Source organism: Diospyros lotus, chromosome 2 (assembly GCF_014633365.1).
Source record: "Diospyros lotus cultivar Yz01 chromosome 2, ASM1463336v1, whole genome shotgun sequence".
Lineage (NCBI taxonomy): Eukaryota > Viridiplantae > Streptophyta > Magnoliopsida > Ericales > Ebenaceae > Diospyros > Diospyros lotus.
In genome coordinates this window covers 6,989,086-7,001,298 of record NC_068339.1, presented here as the reverse complement: position 1 = coordinate 7,001,298, position 12,213 = coordinate 6,989,086, and the positions used below count along the sequence as shown (strand labels likewise).

The window sequence follows — 12,213 nt, the reverse complement described above, 5'->3', positions numbered from 1 at the left end:
CCTAAATTTCATAAAAACCTAAAATTTTCATTAAAAAGGTTTAAACATAATAAAAATACATAAATAAACACCTAAATTTCGTAACAAAAACCTAAAAATTTCATGAAAATGGCCTATCAATATTAAAAAAACCTAAATTTCATAAAAATCCCTAAAATTTAATAAAAAGACCCAAAAATATTCAAAAAATACCTAAATTTCATAAAAAAAAGCTTAAAATTTCATTAAAATATTAAAAAATAGACCTAAATTTTATTAAAAAAATACATAAGTTTCATAAAAGACCTAAAAATTTCATGAAAAAGACCTAAAAATAAAACATATAAAATTAAATTTAGATATTTTTTATTATTTTTAGGTCTTTTAATGAAATTTAGATCTTTTTTAAAAATATTTTAGGTTAGGTCTTTTTTTGAATATTTTTATGTCTTTTTTATGAAATTTTAGGTAGTTTTTATGAATTTTTATGAACTTTAGGTATTTTTGAATATTTTAAGGTTTTTTATGAATTTTTTAAATTTTTTTATAAAATTTAGATCTTTTGTTATTATTTTTAAGCATTTTTATGAAATTTGCGTATTTTTTTATAAAATTTAGATCTTATTTTTAGGCCTCTTTAATTGAAATTTTATTTTTTTAAAATTTAAGTTTTTTTTGTATTTTTAAATATTTGTTTATGAAATTTTTAAGTCTTTTAATAAAATTTAATTTTTTTTTATCAAATTTGACATTTTTCATATAAAAAATAAAATGTTAAATTTTTTAATTGTTAAATGAGTAAATGGCATATTTATATATTAAAACTAATATAATATGTCTTATTAACATAATTTTTTTTACGTGATGTAACATTATATATGACATAAATAACAATTTTATTTATTTTACATTTCAAAAAATAAATATCATATATTTTAATTATTAAATAACCTCTCAAATTTTTTCTAACCATCCGCGCCCGGGGGGGGCCCTTTCAGGGAAGGTCCAAGGCCATTGTAGACGCACTTTGTGCTCATTTTCTATTCTCTATGTTGGAACCGTTGATTTTCCAAAATTTTGGAAACAAAAACTAAAGATAGTATTTGATTTTGCGTTATATGTTAAAAACAAAATAAACACATAACTAAAACGTGACAAAACACTCATTTCATGGTTTCCTAAAATAATATAAATACTAATTAATATGAACAAAATAATAATGAAAACAAGCACAATAACTAACCGGCCTAAGAAGACAAGTCCAGCTAATGTAAAGGTAATTAACCAACAAAAACCCAGTATTAGTTAGCGCGCGGGCGCACTAATCAAGCAAGCAATTCTATCACATTTTCTGTAGACAAATCCAAATTGAACCGCCTGAACGGTGGTTTCCAAGTCAAAAAGTACAGTACAGTACAGAGGTCCACAAATTGCACGCCAAACCAAACGAAACAGAAAAACCAGACATTAAGCAGCAAGTAAAAGCGAAACTTTTCTAGAAGGCTCAACCAGAATTTGGCCCGGAACCTTCTTGCAAATTTTATTCCAAAGCAAGCGGCGTGTCCCTTCAAAGCTTGCTCATCAACCCATTTGAAATTGGCTTTGCTACTCCACTGTCTTTGACATCACTGTCTTTGGCATCCAACTCGCATGTGTTGGGCGGCACATCAACTGCAGGAGAACAGTTGAAGAATCCATGCGGCTGCACCAACAAGAACAATCATAAATGTAAGGATCTACAACGGTAACAGTTCATCCAAAGCCAAGAAACGTTGGAGAAATTAATAATGATAATAATACAATGTTCATATAGGACCAGTACTTTTGAATATATGATCTGCTTTAACACATTCCAAGTCTCACTTTTCACACTTAAATCTGTTCATAAGAAACGTGAGCAAGTTTATATATCATCTTGAATGAATCTTGTTCACTCTCGTTTCCACAAGTTTCTGAATTGTATTTCAAACTCTCAGGAGTGTTAATTAACTCTTGAAAGTTTGGAAGTAGTTGAAGGCACTGGTTGAAGTCTCTTATCTAATATAACTAGGTAGAAGATCGAATTGGATTTCAAAATCCTTGACATTGGTGGCTTTTAGGACAAAGAAGCCACATTTCCTCCGAAGATTTCCATCAAAACTCAAGTTTTATTTTACCCCAATCACAAAAATTTGAACTCATCCCGAAATGCATCAAAATGTAAAGCATTTAAAAAATGAGTTGAACAACAAAAACATCTACAACAGATTATCAGAATTCAATTAGAAAAATGATATTCAGCTGCTTCCCATTCTATCAATTGACTGAGAACAAAATTTAGCATGGCAAATCAAAACAATTAGGCTGCGCTCTCTTTACTTTTCAATTTTCAGTTTTGAATTCATTTTCAATTTTCTATTTTGATAGTTTATTTTTAGAAAATTGAAAACGCATTTTATTTGTCATTTTGAAAAATTATTTTTCAAAACAAAAAATTAGAAAACGCGTTCTTTTTGAAATTTTAAAAGTATTTTTTTAATAATATTTTATTCAATAAATTTGACTATTTAATAAATTATAAATATTTAATATTAATATATTATTAAAAAATATATACATTTTATAGTTAATGAATTTTGTAATATTTTTTCTTATTATAATAGTAAAATATGAATAAATAAATAAATAAATAAATATGTTTTGAATTTAGAATTTATTTTGAATGAAAACACTAAAACAACTTTTTTTTGTTGTTTTGATTTTTCTTTATAATTTTTTTTTTTTTGTTTTCAAAATTGTATTTTTAAAAACAACAAAGAGAATGTATTTTTATTATTTTAAAAAATTAAAAACTAAAAATGATTTGAAAATAATAAAGAGAACGCAACCTTAGTGATTAATGCAACCTGCAAAAAGATTTCATAATTCCACTCTTCTTAGTAAAACATGTGACCACAAGGCAAACAAGAAACTAGAGATAAATAACAAAACGACCACTTTATCAGCATTGTCACCAAAATAACTCATATCAACCAGAGTAGATAGGGAAAGAGATAACAGATGAAATAAGCCAACAAAAAAAGAAATTTGAGCAACGGGTTAGCGCTTATTGGGACTGCAATTTTGTTTTTGGTTTTTTGTTTTCGTTTTTAAAATTTTATTTACAAAATGTTGAAACAAAAACAAAAAACTGAATGAAATTGCAGTCAAACCAGCACTTAGAAACAATATTACCTGAAACACATAGCAAAGTACATGGAATATGAAGAAGATGGTACACCAATAGTTGTTAAATGCGCGCCGCCTAGGCGCAAGACGCCAATTCAGCACCTCACTTAGGCTGAGGCGAGGTGATTTCAATGAGGCGCACGCCTTGCACGGTGAGGCGTCGAGGCGTGCCTCATGAAACCTAGGTTTTAATTAAAACCTAGGCAACCCAATTCCTCCCCTCTTCTTAGTTCCAACATGTATACATTACAACATATTTACATTTATTTAGTTTAAGTAAATGTCTACATTTTTTTTATTTATATTTTACCTTCTATTTACTATAATACATAAATATAAATAAGAAAGTACTCTCTATTTTAATTCAATAAAAATATCTAAATACCGGGAGATAAACTTAGGATTTAGTGATTTTATCACCCCCAAAATATATACCTACTATTTCTTGAAAAATTCACTTTAACAATAATGAATATTAGCTATCAAAATACCGGGAGATAATTTTTCAAAATGAAAATATTTTTTTATATGTCTCCTTATAATGCGCCAATCTTCCAAACTTAGAAAAATAGCATTTTTCTAAATGAAAACATTTTCTTGATTGAGGGGGATGATGAAGATATTGACCTTGATGTTGATGATCTCCTTGATGATGATTGATTAAAACTTCTTTATTGATTGTAGACTTGTAGTGTCTATATGTCTATTTAGAACTTTGCATGATGATTGATACTTGTTTGAGTTTGAGACTTTAAGTTTGAACTTTGATGATGTTTCTAGTTTAGAATTTGCAAGATGAATGAATCAACTTTGATGATGTTAGTTTAAAATTTGAAGATAATGAATCATTAATGATATGCATGTGTTATTATTGATAATTTGATAGTTTTTATAATTTTACAAGATTTTGAGTTTTTTTTCTAAAAAGTGTGCCTCGCTTCGCAAAGTGCGCCTCGCCTCGTGCGCCTCGCGCCTTTCAAAACTATGGGTACACCATATGTTCTATAATGTTGCATAATAATATGGGTAGACTAGACTACTAAAAATTTTTTAATCCAAGATATATTAAACATTTTTCTTTCAACAAGTAGATATCAATGAAATAATACCACCTCTCACATTATTTATTCAAATTAATTAAACAAAAAAATATTCATCAAAAAATGATACCCCCACCTTTTTTGTAATTTTTCTGGTTATAACTCCATTATCCATCTTTTAGCTTATCATGTGTGTGATTGGTAAGCTAAAATATCCATCTTTTAGCTTACCATTTTCAACTCTCAGTTTTCTCCTCAACTAGGTTGAGAATATAAGAACGAGTCCTGTCCATTGATAGCTTAATCAACATTAACTGAATTTCTTAAAGAAACCATCAAACACCCAAACACAACTAAGAATTGGAAAATTGTTTCTCTATGCAGAACAGGAAACACACTCAAATACATACCTGAAGCATGAAACCGATGCGCTCAACAGGCATAACAGGCCAGTCTTCCAACCGAGGAACATGTGTGATTCCAAACACATACCTGAAAATAAAGACACATAACACTCAGGAAGACTATGCAAAGTCTGAAGTATTCCACTAATTACTTGAAAGTTCTTCTGGAGTGACACTTGTGGCAGCAATTACAAACTAAAGATCAACTAACTAGAGGTTTCCCAATTTCATAAAAATTCAGTCTGTTTAAACCAAGACATGACATCTCAGCAATGGTTATTGGGTCTAGCATCTAAAAAATCATCTAAAAAATCCTTGATTATGTACCTAAATTCAGACCTATAACAAATAATAATGAAAATGAACATACCAGAGAACAACATCAGTTTCTTCCAGAGTTCGATTTTGCTTAACCCAGGTAGGCAACCCCTCACCAACACGGGGGTTCTGATTTGGGAACTCTCCTCCAGGAAAATTCTCATTACGAGCATATGGTGTAACCCAGAGGTTATGCTTCAAGAAGGCAGCTCTTCTCAAAAACTTAGCCTCAGGGTTAGCTAATGGCAAGCAGTTTGAACCAGGTATCAACTTGTAGCCTGTCAGCTGTCCAGTCCTATTGACAGTTCTTGTGTTCCTGACCTGAAATTTATATTGATATACACCATGAGGAGAGAACAATTAGCTAAGAAATTACTAAGAGAAGCATCAGCATGTCAAACAGAAGTAGAGTAGCATGTAAGCACAACATGCAACAGAAGTATGGTTTAGAATGAAATGAATTGAACTACACGTATATGTCAACTTGGTCACAGATACAAGTTATTATGGATTCCACATTTTCCACAATCAGGGAGAGTGAGAGAACCCCTAGCATAAAACTTTTAAAGCAAATGAGTTGAATGTATTTCATATTCATACATATAATAGAAAACATTAATCCTGCATATCATGGAAGAATGCCACAGTTCATGTCCAGCCCATCCTTTAAAACCATGCCACATCCTGGAGCTTGTTGTCAAATAGGACTGTCATCAAGCGCCCCACCCCCCACCCCTAAAATATATATATATATATATATATGTATAACTCATCTCAAAGTAATGAATCTTACAATCCAGTGACGAGCAGACAAAGGATTAATGTCACGCATTGCTTGCAGTTCAGATCTAAGCAATGTCTCTTCCGCATAGAATGCATTGTTGTGAATATTATCCTTCCCAGGTTCCTCAACTTTAGCATTCACCTCAACAACCTTGAGAAAAAGATGACCCAAAAAAAAAAAAAGTAAAACAAATAGTTTAGCTTTCAATCAACAGGAATTTTAACAAATAGTTTAGATTCAACACCACCTGAACCTTCCTTCCTTAACAGAAGTTGGATCAAATCCCAAGTCAATTTTCTTTTCATTGTTTCATATTGGAATTAAATCTTTTATTGTATGCATACAAAATGAAGACTGACTAGTAAAGAATTAAACTAAAAAATTAGAGCATGTGTATGGTTAAAGTTTCACTGGATTCAAAAATAAAAATATACCCTTTTTGCATGCAACAAACAAAGTTTTCATCCAAATATTGGCTTGTGGCTTGACACCGTATGAGAGAGCACACACAATTAAGTGAAGGCATTACAAGGACTGTAGGACATGCCATTTGGTGTGTCTGGCACATATCACACAGCATGTCCAACAAATATTCATTAAATGGGTCAATTACAAGGGCATCACCCAAAGTTAAGCGTCCAGACTTCCCAGTGATTCTTGAAAAAACTGAATATCAACAGGTTCATCAAAAATTTTGTGATCATACTCTTCTTTAGACTCGACAGAACCAAAATATATGTATCATTTATATTCATTTCAAACAATACTCTGAATGAGCATTTTGCCTACTAAACCAAAAATAAAAAAATGAAGCAGGTTTTAATACAGCAATCTTTAAATTTTAATAAAAATAGGGTAAACTGCAACCAAGACCCCTGTGGTTTAAACATGTTTTTAAAGGCCTTCATGTTCTTCTCTCTCTCTCTCTCTTTTTTGCATAGACCCTCCTCCATTTAGTCAATGCCCAAAATAGGTTATCTTCAATATTGGATTTGAATATGAAAAATTTAACTCATTGGGGGTCTGCAAAAAAATGGTCCAAACCACAGAGGTCTGAGTAGAATTCAAAGTAACCATAGGGACCCAATGGAGGCAACTTTATGGAGGGAGTCTGTTAGAAAAAAAAAAAAGAAGAAGAAAATCACAAGGATCTTTCAAAAATATTCTGAAAACACAGGGGACCTCTTTGCAAATGGCCAAAACTATAGAGGGGTTGTGGGTGCAATTTACCCATAAGAATATTAATTCACTTCACTCAGCTAATAACTTAACAATAAGGTTTGAACTATGTTGTCTATGAAATGGGAGATCATCATGTGTACATGCAAATACATGCATTAGTGCATATATTTATAATGGAAGGCCCTACAGGACCATTACAGATGACAAAAACCAGTACATCCACAGACCACTACAAAGTTATTCAGCAACAAATATCATTTTGACAAATCACTACGTCAAAACATCATTGCGCCATGCATCCGCCTATGTTTGAACTACTGACTCTGGTGTCATATTTGAAACACATGCACATTGTTTGTTCAATGCCACAAAGCTCAATCAATTAGACAGCAATGAAACATAGAAACAAACCCTGCCTCTTACCTGATTATATGCTTCTCCGGGCTTACAATCAACAGACATATCCATTCGAGCAACAAAGAAGTGCTGATGAACTGGTGCATACAACCCTGGAGCAATCATTGTACCATATTTTCGAGATTCTCCAGGCTGCAGAGCACCTAAGCTAAGAATTCCAGTAAGTATGACTTCAGCTTCAATTTTTCCATCCTGCAGCCATGATTAGCATAGCAATCATTCCACATTCTAAAGATATCCATATCTACAGGGCGGATTAGAAGTCTACTTGTGCTAGAAATAACACTAAAGAACTGATGAAAGTAGATAATAGAATGACAGCCAGTAGGAATTTCAACAGGTAGGACAAACTCTAATCTCCTCAAGTAAGACTAGTGTTTCTTCAGTCTCAAAAAGATACAAGCAGCACAGTGGAGGCAGAAAAAATGATGCAATATAAACAGAAAACATAACATTACACAAGCATATTTGTGCAAACATGTAATCAAAGTATGCCAGTGCTGGTTCCTAATAACCAGCTCTAATAAATTTCCTTCAACATCTTCAGGTTAAAAAGAATGAAAATTACTATAGCAATCCTGGTAAAATAATTTATTGAATAGTTATGTATACAGGATCCAAGAAAATTTTGAATTAAGAACAGAAAACCTAGTTCAGCCAACAAATTATGCTAGAGAAACTACACAGTTCACAACATCAAGCCAAGTTGACAAAAGAATTATCTTTCCAAATAAAAATATGATTAACTTGCCTGATAGAAGTGCCAATAGAATCCATATTCATAATTTGCCACGGTACAAATAAAAGAAACAGTTAGCCTCCTACACCGCCGAACCTCTGCTAAACCAGTTCTCCAGTCTTGGTGCTTCCAAAGTATTCCACAATCCTCTTCATGCAAACATACACAGTTTTCAATTGTTTCAACACCTCCAGTAAAATTTGTGAAATGAGCATCAAAGTACTTGATGTATCCCAAACAGTCACAGCCCTGACAAAATTTTGAGGAACATGGGATAGTTTAGACCGACCCAACTAAAGACCAAGAGTATACAGATGAGCATGGTGAAGAGAGTAGGCAAAAACATCACCAACCTTCTTTAAAGAGTGTGCATTTTTCCCAAGACCATCTTCCCCTGCATCAAATGCATTCTTCCTATAATGTGGGTCATTTGGATCTCCATAAGGCACAACCATTTCCACAAAACTCAACCTATGTGCTACAGGCCTCCGACCGCGACTACCATCAACATATGCTACAGAATGTATAACCAAACCTTCTCTAGGAGTGAAACCAATACGGAAATTCCACTGCCAAACACCAAGAACAAGCCCGTTAAAGTTAGACAACTTTTAATTGAAAAGACAAATTAACCAGTCACTTAAGAGTATGCATTACCCTCTGCCACTCCACATAGTGTCCATTAACACGAAAGCTTGGACCCTCTGGTTGAATAATTTGCAGAGGCTTTACATCACTTCGATCAACACCACCTCTTGTTTCACCAGAGGTATAGTTTCTTAATGGATCAGCTGGTGGTAAGGGAACAAATTTGCGGTCTTCAAACTCAATCACCACCATATTTTGCATATCAACGAGTACGTGAATACCTTCAACTGGGCGTGCATAACCATTTTCCATTGGACAGTCACTCTCTGTTCTACAGAATATTAGTGGTTTGGCAAGTCTACGGCTAGGAGCATCAGCATCACTGTGGTATCCAACACACCTGGAGAAAGCATGTGCCAGCAATTAGAATAACATAAAATTTAGTATCTAACATGAACGATACACATATACCTGTAGAAAATATCGCAATGCAGTTTTAACTAACCAGGGATCAACCATCACAAGATCCATATCTTCAACGCCCCTCTTTTTCATTGCCTCTCGGAATGGAGGAAAATCTTTGACAACAGCTTCACATTCAGCATATTCTACTGCATCCTGCAATTCAAAAGGAGGAAACTGACCAAGGATATACACAGACCAACAACGCAGATAATCTAAAAGGCAAGCCATTTGAGGTGGCAAAAAAGAATCATTTGTACCACACCCTTGCTTAAACTGAGAAGACAGTTTTCAGAACCAACCCTGAGCATAAGTTTTCTTGTTGGCTTAATACTGTACTATCTCTCATGCTTACAAGGATTGGCTTTTCAATATTTAAACCATACTTATCTGCTAATCAGAAAGCAAAATTCATTAAACTTTGCATTAAAGCATTCAACTGCATAGTGAACAGGGCCTCCTCAAGGGCCAAAAAAGATATCCTGTAAGATGAAATTACCATGGGAGGTTGGACATCTCGAACAACTTCAGATGAAATGACTTTTCCCCTGTGATGCCCGCCTCGAGTTGTTGCATGCACTTCAGTTAGTTCAACAATCCATAGACTTGTCTCATTGGTTTTCTTGTTGTACACAATCAATCTAGCTCGCCTCGGAGGGAGCTTACTTGGAATTACATGCCCGCCTTTGGTTCTGGGCACTAAAGATGGCTGGAAAGGGGGGAAAAAATATGCATCTGCCAAAGCAACAACATGCTTTTCCGGTTCCAACAAAACCACTTCAATGAATCGCATGCTATCTCTGACCTGAAAGGATAAAAGGGATTGACTTAGTACTGCAAGCCAAACACGACACTTCAATATGTTTGAATAATAATATAAAAATAAGAATCAAAACAGGGTGTTATATAAAACCTCAGGTGTAGCTCCAGCTGCCCTGACAGTTGCCACAGCCACTGCAATTTCAGCAGCAGATAATGGGTCCAAAGGATGACGGGTTTGAGCCCTCAGCATTATCTGGGCACCTGCAGTCATAGCACCAAACAACCAGCGGTAGAAATCACACCATATTAGTTTGTAGCAGATGAGCTGACCATAAACGTAATAACAAGAAGTATAACAGGCAAAGAGCTTCTTGATACAAATATAACTAGACAGTTGACACGATGGTATTAATTTGCACATTAGTATCACATAGTAATGATCATGCAACAAAGTAAGCAACACTACCAACACGCAGAAGCATTCTAATAACTACTAACACATGCAGATATGTATGGTTCCACCTATATCAACTACAGCAAAAGAAAAAAGAGCTCATGTGGTCAAACCATTGCATCAAAATACAAATGGCAAAAAAATAAAAAAAGGATACAAAAACCTGCAACCAAGATCACTCCTAAATAAAAGACACAAAATCCCAGAACCCAGGTACCAGTACAATGGATATGATGTCACCAATATGGCACGGGACTCTTGTAGTTGCAGAGACAAACACCTTTTTAGATTATAAATGGTGATCTTACAACCTAGCATATCTTGATTCTTGACCAGGCAAAAGGAAAATCTGAACAACAAAAATAACAGCATAGCAACCCTTTATTCCACTAGTGGGGTTGCCTACATGAATTCTAGTGCGCCAATCATTTCCAGTTATGGTCGCATTTAACTCATCATATCTAACAGTCTACCACCAAGTTTTCTTGGTTTTCCTCTACCTCTTTTGCTAAACACGTATTCCATTTCATCCACTCTCCTCACATGACAGAACTCTATAATGTATTCTTACTCAACTTCATTCTTAATTCTTGGACTGCAAAAGAATCTAATATGCATTTTGAAAAACGCTAGAGCCAGGAACTCCACTTCGAAGTAAGTGGTCGGCAGACAATTCTCAAATTTCACCGACCATATTTGAAATCACCTAAAGATTTGATAAACTTTGGTTGATTAAATTTCGGCCTAACTGTTTCTTGCGTTTACAAGAATTTCAGGATGGTATCTTTTACACAGATCCATCCATTTGAGCCAATCAAGATGAAAATGAGAACGATTAACCTTAGCAATCAAAAACAATAAAACAAGACGAAAGAAAAAAAAAGAAAAGGAAAAACAACTAGGACAACAAAATCATTTGAGAGGACCTAGCATCAGGATCATGCAAACAATCTTACAGAGTTAAGTTGCGGTACCTTTAGTGGAAGCATTCGTGGAAGGTTCAGTCCGAATCAGAGGCGCGACAGCAGATCTCTTTTTCTGCTGATCATCGCGTCGTTCATCGCCGGCCACACTCCAGTCCTGGACAGCGTCTGCCGCGGCGGCAGCGGAGGCCTTCCGAGGAACGGTGGCGAAATCGTCGGGAATGCAACAGGACGTCGCCTTTTTCGCAGCTGTGGCCATTGTAGCGGGTTCGCAAGCTCACCAAATCCACCGCAGTAGCGCAAACAATCCACTGACATACAGCAAATCTCTTTGCACCACCACCTCTCTCTCCCGCTCCTCTCTCCTCCAAGCTACGATTCTCCCTCTGTCTATACCTGCATGTACAAAACAGAAGAGATCGCGGAGGGGAGCTTCGAGAAAACTAGGGCTTTTCCTCACCAACAATGCATCCCCCCCCTCTCTCTTTCTATTTCTATATATATTCGCAACGAAAGGAAACGAAACGAAAAACGGAAAGGAGAGATCACAGGAGAGAGAAATCCTCTCTGAATCAAATTTTCGAAAACTGATGCAATACCGAGACGGAGAGAGAGAGAGCGAGGCGAGATCGTCTTTATATGGGAGAGAGTATCACGTGCCTCGCTGTAATTTAGTTGTCATTATTAATTTAAATATTTAAAAATGTTACTAAAATAAAAAATAAATAATTATTATTATTTTTTTTTTTTAAGGATATATATATATATAGTTTGGATTAGGCTTTTAGCCAGCCCATGGCTTTTCCGGGGGCTTCTTCTTATCGGAGAAAGACAAGCAGATAAGCTGTGAAGCGATGATAGGCGAATCTGCTTCTGCTAATGATGGACGTGTATTAAGGGGCAACAATATTCCCGGAATTTGCCTGATAAGGCCTGCAGAATATGATATTGTCA

At 34.5% G+C, this 12,213-nt stretch overlaps 1 protein-coding gene across 1 annotated transcript; it reads right to left on the bottom strand.

The window, feature by feature from the left end:
• Nucleotides 1-1,245: 1,245 nt before the first annotated feature.
• LOC127795509 (diamine oxidase [copper-containing] 1, peroxisomal) lies at nt 1,246-11,879 on the bottom strand. Its single transcript, XM_052327245.1, has 12 exons — nt 11,311-11,879; nt 10,034-10,143; nt 9,620-9,925; nt 9,164-9,276; nt 8,728-9,058; nt 8,424-8,639; nt 8,083-8,319; nt 7,338-7,523; nt 5,742-5,882; nt 5,001-5,269; nt 4,637-4,718; nt 1,246-1,681 (listed from the first exon to the last, which is right to left on the bottom strand). Exons 1-12 carry the CDS (start codon nt 11,516-11,518, stop codon nt 1,547-1,549), a joined length of 2,334 nt encoding a protein of 777 aa, XP_052183205.1. The 5' UTR covers nt 11,519-11,879; the 3' UTR covers nt 1,246-1,546.
• Between the last annotated feature and the right edge of the window lie 334 nt (nt 11,880-12,213).

Coding starts and splice junctions, on each gene's coding strand:
- LOC127795509 (XM_052327245.1), bottom strand. CDS start 11,518: ATGGCCACAGCTGCGAAAAAGGCGACGTCCTGTTGCATTCCCGACGAT. Junction 9,277..9,619: donor GAGATGTCCAACCTCCCATG/GTAATTTCATCT, acceptor TTTGAATTGCAG/GATGCAGTAGAATATGCTGA. Junction 7,524..8,082: donor TCTATTGGCACTTCTATCAG/GCAAGTTAATCA, acceptor TCATGGCTGCAG/GATGGAAAAATTGAAGCTGA.